The 22,072-nt window shown below is 40.8% G+C and overlaps 1 protein-coding gene across 4 annotated transcripts in view; it reads right to left on the reverse strand.

Annotated features, from left to right (window-relative positions):
• Positions 1-948: 948 nt before the first annotated feature.
• Positions 949-22,072, reverse strand: part of LOC131993362 (arginyl-tRNA--protein transferase 1) — an 81,185-nt gene continuing 60,061 nt past the window's right edge. For all 4 annotated transcript variants that reach the window (XM_059359232.1, XM_059359231.1, XM_059359230.1 and 1 more), the window contains 2 exons: positions 12,470-12,590; positions 949-1,816 (listed from right to left, as the gene is read on the reverse strand). In XM_059359232.1, coding sequence (XP_059215215.1) covers positions 1,638-1,816; positions 12,470-12,590 — 300 coding nt within the window. In that variant the 3' untranslated portion in view covers positions 949-1,637. The remainder of the gene's footprint in view (positions 1,817-12,469; positions 12,591-22,072) is intronic.

Below are 22,072 nucleotides of genomic sequence, written 5' to 3' on the forward strand. Positions count from 1 at the left end.
TTGGATCTTTGCTGAAAATTAACCCGGTGATAAAAAAAATTCTTAAAGTTATGGTAAAATGGTGTTTGGGAGCATAATTTAAGCAACTGAAAACCACCTTCAAAATCACCGAACATTCAAAGGAGAACACGCTCTTTAAGTGGCAATGCTGACATACATATAAACCGGTTCAGAGAGCTGTCACCTATGAGTCACGTCATCATCAGAAACATTATTGCTTCCCTTCGAGACCCACATCGACGTCATTTGTCTTTCTTAGGTGGGGACAGGAGATCTTAGATAAAAGGTTAACAGTAGATGCTGCACCACCTGAAGATTAATTTGTGATGCAGTGGTTGTTTGGTTGTTGTATCCATAAATCTGTAATAAACTCCAAAAATGTGTTTTGGTGAAGCTATTAAAGTTTTGAAAGTTTGTCAGGGTCATTATTGAAGTATATGATGCCCACCCCAATGCTTGTTGTTGCAGCAATTTATAGGTTGATACCTCTTTTTTTTTTTTTGTTAAACACAGATTTTGTTCTAAATGTAAGTTTTAGTTTCAGTTTACCATTCGAAAATCAATAAAAAATAGTCAAAAACTTCTCCAAAATACCATCTTAAGACAACGAGAACTTGAGAAATACCAAAGAAATATCCATGTTGTGATTTGGTATCAAAAACGTTTAACATTTGGAGAATTCTGCAAGAATAGCATATTTTGGTGAATAATTCTGTCCTGGAAACCTCTAATTGTCAATATACGTACACTGTCAGGAATAATGTGCTGAATTTGTACCTTTAGGGGTAAAATGGCTTGTCACTGGGACCTTCTTACACAGCTGTTGTTGCCTTGTCATTGGCTTGGGAGCATATATGTAACTTTACGGCCCTCAAAAAGGTACCTTGAGGTAAATAATTAGCCCGACTGGAAATAGGGTTACAGTAGTCTGTTTCTGTCCCCTATCTACATTAATGTACTAAGGGGTAGTTATTCAGTCAACCAATTCAGTCACAAAAAGGTACATACAGTTAAAATTCTGCAAATTATTTATTATTGTGTAGTAAAGCCATACGTCCTCTGAATGCCCTAGGGTCTCTGGCATGACATCATTAGCACCAATGGATTCCTTCTGCTTTCATATGATAACAATATCTTATATTAAATAATAATACTCTAGCTCGAGCTAAAACCGAGCCCGCTATCACCTCTTAAGACAGTAATGTTGGGTCTCAGAGAGATAAGCAATACATGATTGAGGATGAAAAATCAGAAGGAGTGTTGAATGAATGTCAAATCAAACAAAAGGACGCAGAAGAAAGAAAGAAAGAAAGTGAGGATGGATGGATGCTGCAGGTTTCATTAATGAATAAAATTTTACTTAAAATAAATGTGATTAACTGATGAATGAGGCCAATGGGTGAATGGATACATACATATAGTACATACATACATACAGATAGTGAGTGGCTACTGCATCGTTGTCCAGCCTGTGTAGAGCTAAGCACGGTGAGACTACAGGGAGCGGCAGCAGAAAGCACTTTCACAGACAGTGAGGAGACACACAGACATGCATACACTAACAGAAACAGACGGACCATTGCTGGGAGGTGTGTATTCACGTATATGAAAAGGTGCAGTGGTGTGACGCTGTACATTTAGGCGCGGTAAAGCAAGATCCTCTCTGCACAGTCCTGGCCAACCAAGCTGGCGTACTGCTGCACCTCCGTCTCGTCGCTGGAGCCTTTGCGTTTGCGTGAGTAAGCGGCGTAGGGCATCACGGACCTCCTGTACAGCACCAGAGCTCTGCCCACATCCTTCAGCACCCGGGCATCTCCTAAACACAAAAAAAATGAGAACAGAATAAGGAGCAGTACGGACACATCAAGCACAATAAGCATTGTCCTTATTTCCCCTCATTCTTATGAGTTAACCTCTGAGTGACTTGGCCAGGATACGCCATTATTCCGAGAAGTTGTTGGAGGAGCAGAAGGCATTTTTCCCCCCCGAGCTCTAATTCCTTTATGCCCTAAACCTGGAGTGACGGTGGTGCGTGAGTAGGCTAGTTAGTTGGCTTGTTTACGGGGCCTTGCTCCCTGCTGGCTTGCCAATCTCAGCATTTCATTAGGGTCCTGTGTCATACACTGCCAGCTCCCATTAGACCAGTGAAAACAATGCTAATCTCAAAAGTGTGCGTGTTCAGCAGCTATGAATGGTCCTCTGGAGAGTCAGATGGAAAAAGGAATAAAAAAAAACGATGACCCTTGCTCTGACACTAAACCGCTGCCTCCAGGAGTGGGAGGGTTGAGCCAAGAGGAGCACAGCAGAGAGTCTTTACTAGGCCAACGTAACCCAAATATACTGCACATTATGTGTGAGGGCAAGTGGGTCGTAAAACCCTTCATGAGCTCTAATCAGCTTTCATTTCAGTCAGAATTAGGAGTCCTTATTTGCTGTCGTTCACTGAATTGATGTATCTCATCCCCAATAGATCTCTGCTCAAGTCACTGTAATGCCTCATTTCCACATAACGTTTTGTCTTCGATCTGAACGCTCCAGAGACGTAATGGGAGGACCAAGTGATCCCGGCTCTGTACCGCCTTTGGAGGTAGTAACAGAGACGTTAAATTGGCGAGACTGTTTGAGGCGGAATCAATGTGAACCAGCGGAGCCGGCAAGACAGAAAATATGTGACATACTTTATTTGTACGCCAAAGGAAGTGGACTGTATCATCCGAAACACACCTCTGACTTGAGTCCGACAGTAATCGAATCATGTTAGGTAAAATGCAGAACAACTTCGCTTGAGTATGTAGAATTTCTACAGCGACAAACAGCACAACGGGCAGTTCTTCTACCATTATTGTGTTTTGAATTCACTGCTGCTGCTGTCACTTATTGCTGTTCTATTACAGGGCACTACGTCCCCTGCCACTTTGTTCTGCAAAGTCGGATTGCAATGTGAAGTCACAGACGCCCATATGTATCAGGATCAGTATGAATGTCCTAAGTTGAAATGACGGCAGAGCTCGTTGCGACATTTTTGCAGCACTTTTGCAGAAACGCAGTATGAAAATATCTTTAAACTGCTGTGACTTCAAAGGGACACTCTAAATTCTTTCATCTGCAGACAAACAGAGGAACATCTGTACTTTGTCAGCTGTATGGCGTAGTGTATAGTGTAGTTTTGTGGGTTGCCATTAGTTAAAAATCTGAGTTGAGTGTATACAAAAAAATGAAGGATGCTTCAAATTTAAAAAAAAATGTTTAAATTGAGACTTGTGTAACATTTGTTATCATTGTGTCATTCTTATCATGTAAATGGAGGGGGAAAAGGCAATATCGGCTTCAAGAATTGGCCCTAAAAAAATCAGCAGCACATATCAGGGATTGGTTAAGATTGATGTCAAAATAATCGTTATTGGCCTTAAAAAATCTGTATCGGTTGACCACTAATTTTGACCGATCAATGCAATCAGTTAAATAGTTTATATAGTAGTTTATTTAAAATAGTTTAAATTATTTTTATGAAAAAGTTTGTTGAATGGTAAAAGAAAGGCTATACAGCCTCTGATTGGTCGACAGACTCAAGCCAAGGTTACATTGGGTAACAGTTGCAACCACAGCACCAGAGCATAGAAGATGCTAATCATGTCAGTTAATGATCGGTTAACAAAGCATCCCTGACTAGGTACTATCCAAAAGTTTTGCTGATGGAAAAACAACGAGTTGAGTAGAGCTGTGGTGTGCAGTGGAAATGTGACAAAACTGCCCTCTTAAAAATACTTTTATGTCTCTCCACAGCTCGTCTTCTCCAAGAAATCTGCTCTTAAACCAATTGCAAAATGCCTAAAATTTTAAATTCATGCCAACCTTCTAAAGTGTACATCCCCCACCCACTCTGCACACACGCATTTCATTCAATCAGCCCGTCTGGAGCAACCCAGGTCTGGCTCAGCTAAGGAAAAGCAGATGAAAATAAACTTCAGTCCAGGCTGTGGAGCGGACTAGCATGCCAGGCCCATGGCGACACATCAGTCAAACAGGAGCGAGTTAGATTTGGTATTAATAGAGCTCGGGGCCTCCCACCCGCCACTACTGGTCCCCATGACAACACCCATGTGGCTCACAGCTGAGCAACCAGGTGGTACGAGTGATGCGAGCGCACATATTTCTGCCTAATTCCTCAAATATTCACCACAGTGCTGCTAAATCCCACCTGATCGCCCATAAACTGGGCAAATAAGACAACAGAGAGAAAAGCTGCGAAACTGTGACGCAATGCCACAAACAAATGTCTTTTCTCTTGTGCCAGATGTTTAAAGGGATTCCCAGTTTACAAAGGCACTTTGACTGAACCATGACTATTCACGGCTGGATGTGATCAGAGACTTGTTAAAAGCAACATGAGTCAACCGTCTTTGCTGCTGTGAGCAGTTAAACTGTTACAGGCCTAAAGTATCACTGAATGTCTCACAAAAGAGAGAATTAAAATATGAGGGCTGTATCGAAAAGTTTGAGGCCCTCGGATCTTCATCCATAACCTTGACATTCAAATTCTAAATCAACATTCAAATGTTGTGCTAGTAGGATTGTAATGACACACTCAAGTCCTGATTGGATGCAATTTTTTTGTTTTCTTTTTTTAAACTTATTGAGTTTGAGGGAAAAAAAATCTGAAAAAAACCTACACGTGCTCTTCTACTTTCTTTGTCAAATTCAATTAAATAAATACTTCTGATGCAAAACAATGTGTTTCCTTTTTATGTGGGGAAACTGAAAATATATTGTCTAAAATAACTTAAACTTAACAGAATTGTAAAACCAAAAATCAATCAATAAATGAATGTTACAACCCCAAAAAACCCACTACGGCCTGTCTTCCTACCCTGGAATTTACATGTTTTTAAGGAATATCTTTCATTTTCACACTGTTTTCATCTTTCTTTTATCTCCTCACCTATTTCATTTTCTGACTTTGGTTTCCATTTCATAAAGTTGTGCTGATTCCACCAGACAAACGTGCATCTTCAGTGTTGATATCTTCACGTGTCGGTCTTGCTTTTCCGCCTTGATACAGCTTCTGACGCAAGTGACCTAACCCTCCTGTTATGTTAATTATCCAAAAGTGTCAGAAACTAAAAAATAAAGATTGTTTATATTTCATCATTAACTCCATTACTAACCATTTCAATCAATATTAAGTGCAATGGTGTTCTTTACCTCTCACAGTTCATGGTTCAATGAGGATAATTCACTCTTTTTTCATAAAAAATGCATGTTAACATTTTTTTATGTACATTGGAAAGAGCTACATACAAAATACAATGGTTTTACACAACATTGATTTAAAAATATATTTTTCATTTTTAACTTTTTTCTTTTTATGAAAAAATACTTTTTTTTAGATTTTCAAACTTTGAAATGGGTCAATTTGACCCACAACATAAGAGGAGGGTTAAGAAAGTGAACAATGTTAGTTTCAGAATTCCATTTTTGATTTCACTGATTTGAATTGGGACTATCGTCTATTGGCAATCGAATACATCACAGGGTATTTTTTGGGGGCAATTTGTCTCTCACAAAGAGGCAAGAAACAGCAAAGAAAGAACTCAAAGGAAAAAAACTGTGTAAAGCCAATATATGAGGGTTTATTTCAACCGAACCAGAGTTGGTGATTTTTGAAAAAGTGGAGTGAGTTTTATTATGATTATGTCAAGTTTGCATTGAGTGTATTTCACATTGAGCTAACAGGGGCACTTAATCTAGTCTTAGTTTGGTAAATGAGAAAATCTTCTAGGTCGAAGAATATTTCCTTTCCTGATATTTTGTGCAATTATGTTGTTTATTTATTAGAATAAAAAAGCTAAAAGAGCTAGAAAACATCTCCCAGGTCAAAATACATCATAAAATATGACAACACACAATTGAAGCTTCAATCAAAGTCTCAACGGGAGCTTCAAATGTCAAAAAAGAAGAAAGAAAAAAGGAAGAAATTCAGTATAGCCCTACCAAATAGTAATGTGTGTTTATGTAGATATACAGAAAGTGATTGTCCCAACTATTCATACAACACTATGGCACCTAACTTGCAGAGACATCACCTGAAAGCAGGCCAGAGGAAAGAAGAGCGCTGTAGAAACACAAAGCCCTGCGGCTCCTCAGCTCTTACACCCCCAATCTCCATAAAGATATTTTCACATTTCAACTTTCTTTCTTATCATATTCAAACTACCCTGTGGATTCATATTTTATTTATTAGCCTCATTTCCCTGCACAGCAATGCCCTAACCACTGTGTCTCCTCCCTCGCCCCCCCCCCCTCTCAAAAAACTGCTGAGTCACAAATTTGAAGAATGCCTGATATAAACTTTTAAATGAAGAAAATCAGCAGTAAGTAAGTAAGTAAGTAAGTGTGTGTGTGTGGGGGGGGGGGGGGGTTTAAAAGATGTAAACATGTTATGCAACTTCTACACGTCCGTAAATGTTGGCCCATGAAGAATTAATGCGTCCTGATGGGATGAAAGTGAAAATATTTAAACGTTCGATGCTTCCTTAATAACTTAAGCTGCCTTCAGCGTTGTCTCTCTGAGCGCCGTGTGCCTCCTCGTGTTCTTTATCAGCGTGACAGCCGACTTACACAACAGCTACGCAAAGGTACACTTGTCCACTCAAATGTGACACCGCTCTAAGGCACCACTGTCCCCTTGTGAAGATATTAAGTAGTGAACGTTTTAAAATGGATAGCAGCTTTAAGATGGTCTATTAACCACAACAGCAATACTGAGCAGAGGCCCTATCTCTCTCTATCTCTCTCTCTCTCTCTCCCCTACTCAAGGCAATCCAAACATCCGCTCCTCACATAAACATCTTTCATTGCTTCTTCACTCACTCCGTCCTCCTGCGATGCCCCCTCTTCACTTTGAGCAGCTCCAGACCTCGTTCCCGCCAGGCCCACCGGACGTTCAGTGACACGCCGCTCTGAGGTCACGGCTCCTCTGGGTTGGGGGTTCAAGGGTCGGGGCGAGGAGGAGTGGTGAGGGTCGGGTAGGGAGTGAGAGGGTCAGAGCCGGGGCTAGGGGCCCTGACACCTCGCCACGCTCCTCTCTCTCTTCTCATCCATCTTAAACTTTCCAAACACTTGCTTAACACCGGACGCAGGCCATCAGGTTATGACCACTTCCTATGACCCAGTGTTGCAAATCCATAATAGGGCTTATGTTTGAAAAGAGAAAGGGCAAAATGGTGGTGTAGTGTAGTGAGTAAGAAGGCTGCTCTTTGACCGGAAGACCCGGGTTCAAGCCCTTGTGTAAGAACACATCCGTCCATCTGACCCCGAGTCTCTGCAGCTGCCCATAAAATAAAGAATGCAACAAGAGCATTGGATTTTAAAGGATATTACCATTATTGTTGTTATTAAAATGAGTGAAAAGTTCTCTCAAGGTCGTAAAAGTGCAGCAGATCCGGGGAGAAAAAAACTTCCTCCAGTATTAAAACAAAAAAAACCTGAGAGGAGTTATATCCGTCTCTGCTTCACTCTGAATGGAACATTAGCACAAGTCAGGCTAAGGAGCAGAAAGCCTCCTGAAGAGCAGAGCAAAGTGGCCCTGACAGTGAGACAAGATATGAAAGTGTAAACTGTAAAAGCAAGAGAAACAGTGTGGAGAAGGCAGGGGGGTAATGAGCGGGTGCTGTCAGGCGAGCACTGTCACCCATACCTAATGTTATGGCCTCACTTTGCATGGCTGAGAGCACAGATACTGTAGATCTCAGAGGTGATCAGCTGAAAGTCCAGCAGAATGAGAATTCTCCATCTTAACATTTTAGACATTTTAATAAATGCAACATAGTGTAGTGTGTGTATGCAGTATGTCAGTGGGTTCCAACCTTTTTGGTCTGAAGTTCCCCACAGCCCCAGCTTCATTCATTCCCAATGTACAGAATGTTCTCAATGTATAACACCATGCATAATATAAATATGGATATTGTTGCATTTTTCATACAATTGAGCCATAAATATTTAGAATGCTTTGGTCTGCAATCATACTCCTACTAATACTACTACTACTACTTAAGGTGACGTTACAACAATTTCCATTTTCCATCATCCATTTAAACTAAATATTTCAACCATTTTTCCATTACTTTTGAGCTGTTTAATACTTTTAGCTGTGTGTTTAGTCAGTACTGTAAGCAAACTATTTAAACCATTTATCCACACTTGTATAACTAATTATTTGAATTGTTTAGTCCGTACTTTTCAATGACTATTGCAACCATTTATTTAGTACTTTGAACAAGTTTTTTTTTTCAGCTGATAGCCGTTACTTTCAGCTATTTCAACCATTCATCCATTACATTTGGCTGTTTTTTTAAATGTTTAGTCATAACTTTTAGCTATTTATTTCTACTATATATTGAAAGCTGTTTAAACTTGTGTGCTTGCTTGCTAGCTACTTTTTACACACTCTTACATAACTGCAGTGTTATAGCTGATGCTTTTAATCAAATCATAATTTCTATTTTCTCAAATTAGTTGAGCTGCTCCACAGTCTTACCACCTGGTACCACTGGCATCAGCAGAAGTACCCCCTGGGGTACAAGTACCCCTGGTTGGGAATTACTGCAGTATGAAATTTGGTGCGTGTGGTTTGGCGCCTGCTGGACGCACTCAGGGTCCTCGGGGTGACTGCTTGTGTCACACATTTTTGCAAGTGTTTATCCTGCTGAAGGGGCAATGCCCCTACTTCTTCCTTCGTCAAGCAAACACTGGATTATATGTGTGTGAGATATGATACATATGTGCTGTGCAGAATGCATGTGTCTATGTGTGTGTGGACAGGCTGTATGTACATTTGTGAGAGGCCACAACGAGGCCCCAACGAGGCCCCAGGGCCCTCGATGTGTCAGCAAAAGGCATGTAATCAATGTGAGCCTGCTTTGGACAGAGTAGTGTAAACTTTAGATTAGCCGTCTTTACACACCTCATTAAGACAGCTCTGTAACCCGGTCACACTTACCAAGCACCCCAATTCTCTTTCACCCCTGGGTGAGGCTGGGAGTTCGGGGCAGGGCCTTAAAAACAAGCCTGAGTTGGAATTTATGATGACTTTAAACATAATTTTCTGTCAAAATTGTTTTTATATTTAGAACATAGTTAAATTATCACCCTGCATGTAAAATGTTTCGAGATTGTAACAGTTAATTGGTTGAGAAGAGTTGCTGTCCTATTATCCTAAATAATAGTTTATATTATGGCTTAATTTAAACCTAACCCTAACCAAGCTTTATACCACAAATCTTACTTTATTGCACATTCTTGAAAAAACTTAGCTGACCCTATTGATCGGGTTACTTATTTAAATTTCAGGAACTGTACTTGAAAACAAGCTCAAAGGTGCTTGATATAGTTGATATATTCTGCTGAATCTTGTCATTATTCATCAGAAAAAAACAAAGTCAGTAGAAGACTAACAGAACAGTGTGACAGTCCTATTTCATGGAAGCGTAGTGAGCAAACAGGCCGGAGTACAAGAGTCTATTTCACAACACACAAAACTGCTGAATAAAGTTATTTCCGAAAAAAGATTCCCACTCCATGCAGTCAGGTCTTTCCCAGGATTTAAAAAACACATTGCAACATGTATTTATTTCGGCCACTGACAAGCCACACATTGATATAGTGCCAAATAGTCCGGGGCCACAGGCCTCAACAGTGTGCCATGCTGCTAACCTGACCATGACACAGCAGGCACACCACTGACTGACCAATGGGTGTATTTCTGGAAAAAAAAAAAAAAAAGAGAAACCACCACTACAGTCTGGCACCACACAACTTGGCAACAGACCTGAAAGCTAACCATCAAGACAGATAGTGCTGAAATGTAATGACACTCCGTTTGGACAGCTAGGCCTGAAATAATGTCCAGACTGTCCAAAAGCAACAGTCCACGCAGGAACGGAGGCACCGCAAGAGCCACAGACAGACAAACACACTCTGACCACAGTGAGAACGGCTAACTTTGAAACCACCACTTTGTCCTCAGTAATTTGTGCCAACTCAGGGATTAGTGGTATGATTGACAAGAAAAGGTCAGACCTACCACTGGCTAAGCTGTTAATGGCAACGTTGTAAATGACCAGCCTACTAATGGTCTTTTAAATGCCCTTATTTCTCCTGGGTGTGGTGCATTCATCACCACTTGAGTCAACAAGAAGAGCTAGCCAAGAAACAAAAAAAATGTGTAGAAACCTTATCTTAAGGGACTTTGGTGTTTTAAAGTGTCGATTTCTACAGTTCTACAATGTCATTTAGTAGACGATTCTATCCAAAGCGACGTATATTTGAGAGTCCACAACACAAGCAAAGACCAAGTCAAAAGACAGCACATGAGTAAGTGTAATGGGTTTCAATTGAGTCCAATAGGACTTAAGTGCTATCAGGCAGTGCATAAGGAAAGTGCAAAAACTTTCTGCAAAAAATTTGATGTAGACTGCAACTTGGAGCCAGTGCAGATAGATGAGTAAATTATTTGATTTCACCAAAATCACACAATAACTAGGGCTGGGCGATATATCGGTATAAAAAAATATATCGATAATGTGATCTGGAATTAGACCATATCGCATATATTGATATAGTTAAAAAAAAAAAGTTCTTTCTTTATATATAAATGCTGCCCTTACTAGGGTTTGTCATATTTAGTTCTTCTGTAATGTTCATTATTCTTTTCTCATATAAATATATTTATTTCAGAAAAAGTTGTGATTAAATGTGCACTTTATGGAGCTTTGATTTAAAAAAAAAAAAAAAAAAAAAAAAAAGGTACTCATGTTGTTATACAGTATTTATGTTCACTTAAATAAACGGTTTCAATAAAACTACTTGTGACATGTCATATTTGGCTTTGACTTTGACTGAACATTTGCTCTGACTTTGCGATAAAATATCGGGATAGATATCGTATATCGATATTCAGCCCAAATATATAACAGGATGTGACTTTTGGTCCATTTCGCCCAGTGTGCTCTTGTTGTGAGTGTGTGGCTTGTGAGTGTGCAAGTGTGTTTTTCTTGCTTGAAAACAGACCGCTATGTCATACTTTAATGCTCTGATTGGTTATGGGTCTATCCAGGAGCATTTTGGTCCATGTCCATTGATAAAGCCCCTTGAAAATTCCACTAAGACGTTACAGACTAATACGCATTTGCAAATTAAAAGTCTAGAGGAAAAAGGCATCCGTGCCACACAACCTTTCTTTTCTTTGACCCTCATCGTTTCTGTTGGTTTTTACCTCGAGTCCAAGTATGACCTCACTACAACAAACTCTTAAGCTGTCTCAACACATTCACATATCCTTCTTTCCGTCTCCACCTCCCTGTCAGTCTGTCTCTCACTGAATTGTACTTCTCTCTATTCCAGTGCCAGCATACAACTACCAGCCTCCCTCCCTTTCCTTTTCCCATCTCTATAAAATCATTTTTATCACGTCTGCCCCTCTCTCTCTCTCTCTCTCCATCTACTCTTCTATTAATCCCCCGTCTATCAATCCCAGTCTGCTTAACAATCACATTCTTGTCCTCTCACATCTCCTATTCTGTCTATCATTGGCCTTTTCCTGTTTGGTGCCTGTTTGGTGATGCAGATTAATGGGCAAGAGTAAACAGGAGATGGCTGGCCCCTGTACACTCATCTACTCAGGTTACAGGCACTTGCAATATCAACAGCATGTGTAGGTATGTGCACATGTTTAAACCAGTCATTTCCTATCATACAGTTTTAAACTTATTTTTCGTCATTCTACAATAGCTGTGTCTAGTCTTTCTGCCGCATGATGCAAACTATTTCAGTTTGGTTTTTGCTGGAGCTGCAGGAATTTCACTGCATATTCACCTAAAACCACCTTGAGCACAGAAATGCAGAACCAACACAGGAGAGAGAGCAGAGAGAGAGTTAAGAAATAAGGAGACAGAAAATGTGTCTCTGGCTTTGCACCTCTGCAAAAAAAACATTGAGAATTCTCCTTTCAAAACTTTCAAACTCACTTACACCCTATTAAACACTCTCTCTGGCCCCCGTTTCTCAACGCGCCAGTCCAGCCTGATGGGCGTCTGCCAGTCTACCTTCAGCATGCGGTTTATTATTGCTAATATCGCTATTCATCTAATGGCAACACGGTCCTTCTATAATCACAGTGTTGGACCATACTGAAGGATCACGGGGAGAGGAGATTTTGTGATCGGAGCTCTAAGCCCTCTGTTTAACCCTGTTCAGTGACAGCGAACCCGCAGATTTCAATACACAATCACAGTGAAACCTGATCACATGTTAACACAAGGTTCAGGGGTTCATCCAGAACAGCGTGTACCAAGAACTGGAGGGTCCAAGAACAAGGTCACGGTAGCAAGTAAGCATGTTAGAAAAATGCTGTTTTCTCCAGTTTCAGGTAATAAATGAGTAATGGTAACTGTGGAGAGTTATGTAGTCGTACCTGCATCAGGATCCTGGTTGAATCGAGCGTAGCGGGTGTTCTCCAGGTGGGGTAGGCATTGCTCTATTGGTACCCAGGCATAGGTTTCTGGGCACAGGAGGTCTGAAGGCCGGTACTGTCCCTGAGGAATGAGAAGAGGATAAAGTTAAAAGGGTTACGCCTCCTGATAAAACTATTTATAGTCATTTAATCAATCAACGGATTGATTAGTTATTTAAAGGCACAATGAGTAGGATTTGTCCGTTGCAGCTTTTGACACCAAAAGTGTCAGAGGTGCTAGCCAGTGGGTTTGAAACAAGCTTTTTACGCTTGGTGTTTCACCTTGCTAATTTCTCAACAACATCTCCAACATAAACGACAGAATAGACCGTTTGTCAATACCACCCATAACTACACATTTGAGAGTTTGTTAATGGCGGCTAAAAATAGCACATACGTCATTATACAGCCCCGTACGGTTCTTGGTTGATAAAAAAGGCTGGTTTTGTAAAATAAATAAACCGAAACTGCACTCACCTAGGTTTAGGGCAAAAAAAATCCTGGTAAGGCGTTATAAAAGACAGTTTAAGCAGTAAATAAATGTATGTAAATGCCGGAAGTGAAGTAGTTACGAGGGTGATGTGAGCCACAGTTATTTAAACAACATAAGTTACGTGAAGAAGAATTTAATTCACAAACTGTGAGCCATGAACTTACGTTAAAAAAAAACATAAGTTACGTAAAAAGTAATTTACTTTTGTTATCAAACGGGACACGAACCCCATTCTCCTGGGTGAAAGTCAACCCTTTGTTCGACCCGCCCAAGTGTGCCATCCGCCATTTAAACCATGCGTCGCCGTCAAACACTACAACTACGTCAGCAAGACAGTGGAGGAGGACAGTCCAAAACGAAAATATGACTTGTATTTTGCTTCCCGTACATGCGCTCTATAGTGACGTTTTAAGGGGAGACTAGTCTGGCTTTTTTGGCGTTAATGGTTTGGTCACATGGTTTATAGGGTCCAGCTCTCACAGTCTGCACACGATCAAAAATCATGTGTGAACAAAGTTTAAATAAAAAGATGAAGCAGTACTGTCCAGAATCAAAGTCATTTTCATTGCCATTTCATTGTAACTTTTAAACTTCAAGTAAATTTGAAGGAAACAAGTAATTCAAGTAAAAAAAACAGCAGCATAAATAGAAAATATGGAGAATAGAAAACGTCAACATCCAAACCATATTTAAACATTATAAACCGTAGACACAATTTTTTTTTTTTTTAGAAACAAAGTTTTTTCATTTATTATTCGAGTTAATTAAATGGGCAGGAGCTGTGCAAACAGGAATGTGCAAGTTAAATAAGGTCAGGTGGCATGTTGTTATTTATGCATTTCTTCCTGTGCGGGAGTAGAATATTTATATTATAATATTTGTTTTGAATAGCTAGATTAAACAAAGTGCATCCATCCAAATGTATTATTAACAGCTTAGTTGTTAAAGAGAGGGGAAAAGATGGTATCGGACTGGTATCTGCAGATACTCATGGTGACCCTTAAGGGTTAAAGGTTTGACAAGTTGTAAACTGACCTCAGGCTCAGGATCAGGGTTGAGACCTGGATCCAGCTCTGCTCTGTGGAAGTTCTTTGTCTGAGTCATGCTTCTCTGTGTCAGGAGTGTTATGTTGTCTGCGATGCTGAACAGGAAATGTAAACACACCAGCATATTGTAATGTGTGCTTGTGAAATGGGTACAAGTCTGTATTTGACCTAACATTTTGGATGAAAAGTAAACCAAGCTGAACGAAAACAGCTGCAGGGTTTAAAAAAAAAAAAAGAGTAGAGTGAGGGGTTGAATGAACAGAGAAGGAGGTGGAGAAAGAGGCTCCATTATCAGAGACCTGTGTTCTATCACACGGCACCAAACAAACACAAACTGCCAAGATATGCTCTGTAAACAAGCAGACGCCTGCAACAAGCCCGCTGCAACATCTCAACACACACAATAATATTTATGGTACATTAAACTGTAGGACAAAGACTCCACCATTCAAGAACACGCTGGTTTTAAACACAACTGAGGTCAAAAAGTACTGGACAATTAAACTGAAAAAGAAGAAAAAACACAGATGTCATTGTGATCTCAAAATAAGCAAGACAAAGGAAATACCATCTCTGGCGCTCTGACCACGACCCATCTGTCAGTCGGGCTATATGGAAAATATGCTGCCTGTTTTTACATGCAGGATAGGATGCCATGAGAATGAACTAGGCTGTTTTACAGCTCAGAGAAATGAAAAACAGAAGAATTTGGGGGATACAGTCATAGTCAAGCTTTCATCTGCTGTCACCCTTTTTTGCTCTACGCCAAGATGAAGTTAAGGGGTTCAGCAGAAAGGCGAAAATGTATTTCTAACTCCTCGTCCTCCACATGCTTATTGAGTTTTAGGTCCATAAAACAGAGATTTACGAAATGCGTTCTAAGATGCAGGTTTGTTTAAAACTCTGGTTACTGTGTATCCATGCGAACATGTTCAATGGAGCGCTGAGAAATAATGACGTCATCTTCTCATTCATTCATGCATGCATGCAGTTCATTCTTGGTTTGTGTAATGAGCATGTGCCAGTAACAACAACGATGGCTACCAGCATTGCAAGGTGATGCTGAGCAGAAAACTGCAACTCATCGTCCGTGCCGACACGAGTCACCTACTGGCCGTGTACCAGGAAGATGCTATGCATAAATAAAGACAAAATTAGCAACTATTGCTTTTAATACTGTTTGATTTGTTAAAAACAAAAGACAAAAAGCTTGCTGATAAAGATCAGAATCCTCTTCTCTAGTATTTCATATATCGTTGACGGAGATATTTTGCAAAACAAGGGTTGTGTGGATCAAACAGCGCTTAAATAATTTAAAGAACAGGTTTGATATTTGCATATTATATCAAGTACAGCGATTGTGTTATCTGTTCATACAACCGAAAGGATAAAATGGATAAAAATGATCAGATTATTCCGGAAGAGTGTTTACACTAGAGAAGTTTTGAGTTTATGGCAACTCATTCACTTTTTTTTTTAACTTTCTCTTTTAGGCTTAAATCTTCTCCATGTCTGGTGTGAGATGCCAGAAGATGACATATACAATTTGAAAGATTTTTTTGTTAACATGAGTGATTGTGAACTTCAGATTATGTTGAATCATTTTTCAAGAAGTTGAAAACATAATAACACTTTATTTATTAAAACTGGTAAGGCACTGAGGTTTCCCTAATTTACAGTGACAACAAGAACATTTACAAACAGTACAGAAATACAAATTCAAAATAAAGATAACAGACAAGAAAAATAAATAATTAAAAATGCCATTTAAAATGATTATGCAATTTAAAAGCTAAAAACAGTTGCAGACAGTTGCGAGAAAGTCTGCAATCAAGCTACGAAATTGAAAAATTGTTATGGCAGTGTTGATCCTCAGTGTAAATTGAAAATGATTCAATTATGGTTTAAAGTAAGCATTTTCCAAGCAAAGACTTTGTATGATCCCTACACATGGGCATCTCAATAAATTAGAATGTCATAAAAGTTTTAGTTTTATGTCAGTAATTCAATTCTGAACTAAAATTCAGTGTCTCAAAAAAATTTTAATATTACAAAAGACCAATTTGTTTAACCAATTTGTTTAATATAGAAATGTTGGCCTCTGAAAAGTATGTCCATCTACACTACTGGTCAAAAGTTTTAGAACACACCAACTTTTCCAGAATTTAATTGAAAATTATGCAGTTTAATGTCTCAGTGTACTAAAATTCTTTATTGAGCATGATAGTGTTTTGAAAGTAAAAAAAAAGATTCAGAATCACATTTTATATTGGACTAAAGGACTAAAAAAAGACACAAAATGACCAAAAAAAGACACAAAATGACAAAAAAACAAACACCAAAAGACACAAAATGACTAAAAAAAGACACAAAATGACAAAAAAAAGACACAAAATGACTTACAAAGACACGAAAAGAATTAAAAAATGGACAAAAGTGTGTAGAGTTAAGTTGTTAACCCATTTCTTGTTCCCTGAAAAAGGCCTACTTGTATAATTCTGAAATGTACATTATTTTTCAGTTTTGGTTCAGCTTACCTTTTTTTATTTACCTCTGGCAGTTCACCACTTACCTTTGTACCCTTTCAAGCTGTTCATTTGACTTGAACTGCTTGAATTTCAATAAAAAACTGGAAAAATTGGGGTGTTCTAAAACTTTTGACCGGTAGTGTATATGCACACAATACTTGGTTGGGGCTATTTGACTTGAACAACTGGAAATAGACTTTACCATGATATTCTAATTTATTGAGATGCACCTGTATATTCCAATAGGCCAAAACTGAGATACAAGCTGTATGGGGGCAAAGGGTTATTCAGAGTGAAGCAAAAGACTCAAACATGCTTTAAGTGCTTCTGCCAACAGATGGATGTTGGTGGAATGTTATGCATCTGTAGCTGCAATGGACACACACATTGATGGGATGCTCTCCGTGTCCCAACAACCTTCAGCCTTCTACAACTGTCAGCGCAGTCGTCTTGACACTCTCACACTCTGCCTCACCTCTATAGCCTCCTTCAACACACACAGTGGGATACGCCTCAAAATGCAGAACACACACACACACACACACCTGCTCAGCAGTAGAGAAGCAGTGACACACACATACTTCCTGCTATAGGTTACTGCACCCTGACACTGCACTTCAACTCAACCTTGATGCATATAGGGAAGCGAGAAGCAGAAATAGAGGTGTGAACGGAGCAGTCAGAGAAAGAATGAAAGCGATAGAAGAATGAAAACATTCAAGGACTATGGATACGCTTTTATTCCATGATGAAAAGCAGTTTCATTTTTTGTGTGTTTGCACTTTGCATCAGTGTGTATTTTTAAAAGAAATAAAGTGGATGCCTGATTTCTGAAGGCCTCTGTTTTGTGTCTACGCTGCATAATGACATATCCAGCCCTTTGCTGTAAAGCTTCAACAGAAAGAGAAGTCTATGTAGCCAACACAAGAGACACAGTCTGGTCGTGGCACAGGCACAATTCCTCAATTCTCCCCCTGAGAAGAAGAAAGGATGACGAGAAGGACGGAGGAGTATGAGAGGACACAGCTATTAGTGGTCTGGACGGAGAAGAGAAAAGAAGAAAGGAGAGGGGGAAAGAAAAGCTTGGTTTGCCACAACACATCTGTCAGCTTTATTGGACTGAAAGTGAAGACTGAGCTCACCACTGACTTTCTTTATCTTCCCTCTTATTTCTTCCTTCCCCAGGTTGGCTTGAAGGCCCTGTAATTCACAGCTACCCCTGCAGCTTCCTTTGGCTCTTCTTCAGCTCAGTGTTTTCTGCTTTTACTTATAGCAACAGAGAATGCAGTAATGGTTTCCTGAAACTTAAGAAAAAGAAGACTGATGTGCAGAGTGTGACAGCCAATCCAGTAGCTTGGAGTTGAAATGGCCTCTTTCTACAAATCTATGTTGCTGAGTGGCTGTTAGCTCAGCGAGCGGTGTGAAGGAGCCACAGGAAGTGATAGTGACTGCATGAGAACGGCCGGGAATCCATGTGATGATGTTTTTTCAGCGTGTATACGTGTCTCCTCAATCACGTTAGAGATAACCAGCGTGAGGATGAAACTTTCCAGACGAATAACATCTTTTTGGTTTGTTCCTCCTCTCTTTGGTGGCTCTCTTCCTCCCTTTTCTAAAAGCCCTCCCTCACAATACAATCCCTCACCATCCCTTCATCCTCCCTTCCTTTCTGCACTCGCATGTTCAGACGGATACGGAGGTGATGCCGATGACGGACGACCTCTGAAAGGCTCGTTTAGAGAGACGGAAAACGAGACAGAGGGGGTGAAAAAAGTGCAGAAAGAAGGAAACATGTACAAACTTCAGCAGATAGACTTGGCTGCCGTCAGAGGTGTGAGAAATGAGCAGCAGATAGGACGGAGACGGGGAGGGACGAGAGAAAATTAGGTGCAGATGGGTAAAGGGATGGTATTTAACGTCGCTGAGACACAGACTGAGGCGAGCTGATGGAAGTGATAGGAGCCGTCTGAGTGCCAGGACGGAGGGGCCCAGCACGGAGAAGCCGGGGATGAAGAGGGGAGGGCTTGGAAAGAGGGAGAAACGGGGGGAAGAGCTTCAGTAGACAGAGGGTGAGATGGAGACGAGAGAAAAAACAGACGGATCGCAGAAATAAAGAGCTGCATTCAACGGCAGCCACATAAAACAAAATGGAGACTGTACATTAAAAGTGAGAGAACGCACTCTGTCATTTAAATGTGTTGTTGTGCAGTGTTAATTAATGTGCAGAGGTCACCGTTTATAGGAAGGCAATCTTCCACAGTGCAGCTTTCCCAATGAACTGAACTTTAACAAGGCAGAGGAGAAAATTAGTCACTTGAATAACAAGCTGCCCCAGAGTAAACAATTACACAACCTTAATCATCACTAGTAAATAAACACATATCTCCACAGGGCCTGACACGCAGCTACACAATGCTTCACGGATCTATTATCACTTGGAGCTCCCTCGGTGACACAGCATCACTCATTCTTTTCAGGCCCACACAGACTTTGCACAGATAGAAGAGGCCTTGCTGTCAGAGTGAACTTTATTACCAACGCAAAGACTCAAACACATAACTGTCACCTTGTTCCTCTCTGTCATTGTGCACCCTTTCCCCCCTTTCCTCATTTCTGTCTTGTTTTCTCACACACCTCAAGAGAGGCAGCGAAGCCTCAGGCCCGTACCTGTGATTTATATGAAAAGCAATTAATCAGACACATAAATCGAGTGCCTCACTGCAGCCAAGGAATCCTCGTGAAAACCTACACCGCTTTTGCCTTCTGCTACTTTCCCCCCCTCCTTGTCTGAGTATGAGTTTGGTATGTGTAGAGTTGAGACAACTTTCATCAAACGAGTCCATCAGCCACGAGTGTTTCACATCTACTGCATCTACTTCTGACTCATCTTATTACCAGCTAAATCGTTTATTAAAACTTTAATATCTTGCTACAGTACAAATGTGTGTAGGAGGGTCTTTATGAGACCACATCCTCTGGAGGACAGGAAGTGATGCGTGTCTTGTTTCATGCTTCTGGCAATAACAAAATGGGTTTGTGTGGAGAAAGCAGAGGATGAACTCTGTCGTGAGTGTGAATAACAACAGTCATCCGAGCTAAATGTACAAATTCATGGATTCATTCCACCGTGCTTTTTACTCCTGTAGAGCTGAAACTTAATGTTTAATCACTTGGTCTGAATACTAAACAACTATTTTGATAATCAGGTACTCATTTAAGTTATTTAATGCATCTCTCTGATTCCTGGTTCTCAAATGTAAGGATTTGCTTTTAAATAATTATAAATTGAAACCCAGGGCCCATCTACAAGCCCCTAAGTGTGTTGAGTTGGTGTGTTATCTGGGCATTGTGATCTTGAGGCAGCAGAATGTGATTGCATCAACTAACAAAAAACGGTCTAAAGTCGATGGTGCAGTATTTTCCTGATATTTAAAGGGCGCCTAAATCAGATAGTAAATTGGGCCTATGTGTGGGTTCACAGCACACATACACTCCTTCTCCTCAGTAAAATAGGTTATCAGTACATTTTCTAATATGCAGTCAAATAGAGTTGCTGATGGGACAGAGGATTGGGAGACGGGCAGCAAACACTCACTTCGACAATTTGCCTAATCCGTCATTTGAATTGCACTGCACCAGGTGCAGGAACACCTGGCTTTTAAAGGTTTCATTCATTTTACCTCCAAACACACCTATGATTAATCAAAAGACTAAACAAAACTCCTTTGGGCCCAGATTATATTCGCCATTTAAGTAGTAAAAGTGAAGTTGGACACATTTTAGTGTGAGATACTATCACATCTTGCATTGCAGGGAGACTTATTGAGGATGAGATCATTTATTGCTCCACAGTTGCACAGCAGTGTGATGGTTCAAAGTGATTCTCTTTCAGGCTTAGTGGAGAAAAGACCAAAATACAGGAGGTGGACTCTTAGCAAAAGGGTTTCCCTGCCTCCATCCGCATGACTTTACACCCACATCTGCTGCTGATTTCCTGCTCATATCTCCAGTTGGGTTTTCACCCACCCTACCCCTAGCTGAGGTGTCCCTTTATGTGTGTGTGCACAAGTTGAGCACTGTGCAAGATGTCTGACTGCAGACTCAATGAGTCCATTCTTGTTAGTGGTATCAGTGCAGGAAAGAGCATTTAGTTATACAGTAATGTGCTACTCAGCTGAACACCTACTTCAGTATGAGACACAGCGGCTCCAGGAGTGTGATGTAAGGCTGGTCGCAGAATAGATGAGGTCACTAATGTTAGACCTCGCTCTGTTTGCTTCTGGCAAACGATATCCAAAAATAACAAGGAGGCTGTTTTAAAATATAGGAGGTAGAACACAATGGAATATTATGTCAGGATTAAGCATTTGTCAAGCACTCTCAGCAGAACAAGGACATTTGACCCAAAAAGACAAATACGGTCAACATGTCACATTTGTGGTCTCCTTGCAGTACGTTATTCAGCTGGTTGTCACTCAGATCAGGCCTGAACTCAGAGAGTACACAAAGGGGTCTAGTGTGACCCAGAGCCGAGCAGATCTAACCTAGGCTGGCCCGGGCCAGCACTCTGACCCAGGGTCACTTTCAGCCAATCTTAGTCAAAAAACAATAAACAGAGGCCCTGATCCCTACATCCGTACTCTCTCTCAAACATACAGCTCTCACAATACAACCCCTCTATCGTCTTAACACTGTTGAAACGCACACCCAGACAAGGGGGCACGGCTGGGGGGCCTCTGGCTGCTGATGGACACACGTAAACAGCACAGCTCACACAAACACACACCCAGCTAGACAAATAACACTAAAAACGAAGCAGGCTGGACAGAGGGACAGCACCAGTGAAAGACATGTCCAAACAAGCTGTGGCTCACCGAGACGCACTTTCACCTCAGTCTGTGATAAAATGAACATATGTGTGTGTGTGTTGAGGTGTGTGTGTGTTGAGGTGTGTGTGTGTGTGTGTGTGTGTGTGCACAGAACATGTCTCGGGTCTATGTTTGGGGGAGATTTACGCTAATGGCTGCTGTTTAAACACTCCGGGGCCCACCAAGGCCTTTTCACCCTACTCAACACATTACCACAGGACGACCTTCAAATTAAGCATCCAGGCTGGTAAGTCTCCCCCTCGGGCCCCTAGAAAACCCACACAATCCCCTCTAACCCACCCTACTTCTGTCCCAGCCTCTCCTTCGCCCCGGCTATGCGTCACGGCTCCACGGATGACAGGTTAATGAGGAGAAAATATTTTTACAGGATCGCATTTCGACGGAGCCCTGAGAACCGATGGCAGCACTTTTATGGGCATCAGCTCACACACTGGGCACTTTTATCTCTTTATCTCCTCTGGTCTTTACGGGCGAGGCGAGCTGTTACGCCTGTCTGACACAGACCGCAGCTTACTGACTTGCAGCGAGAGCCACAGCCCCCTAATCTTGGAATTAAAACCCCACCTCAAACTTCTAACTGCAGGACCAAACTGGCGGCCCTCCACCCA

Source organism: Centropristis striata, chromosome 20, assembly GCF_030273125.1.
Source record: "Centropristis striata isolate RG_2023a ecotype Rhode Island chromosome 20, C.striata_1.0, whole genome shotgun sequence".
NCBI classification, from domain to species: Eukaryota; Metazoa; Chordata; class Actinopteri; order Perciformes; family Serranidae; genus Centropristis; species Centropristis striata.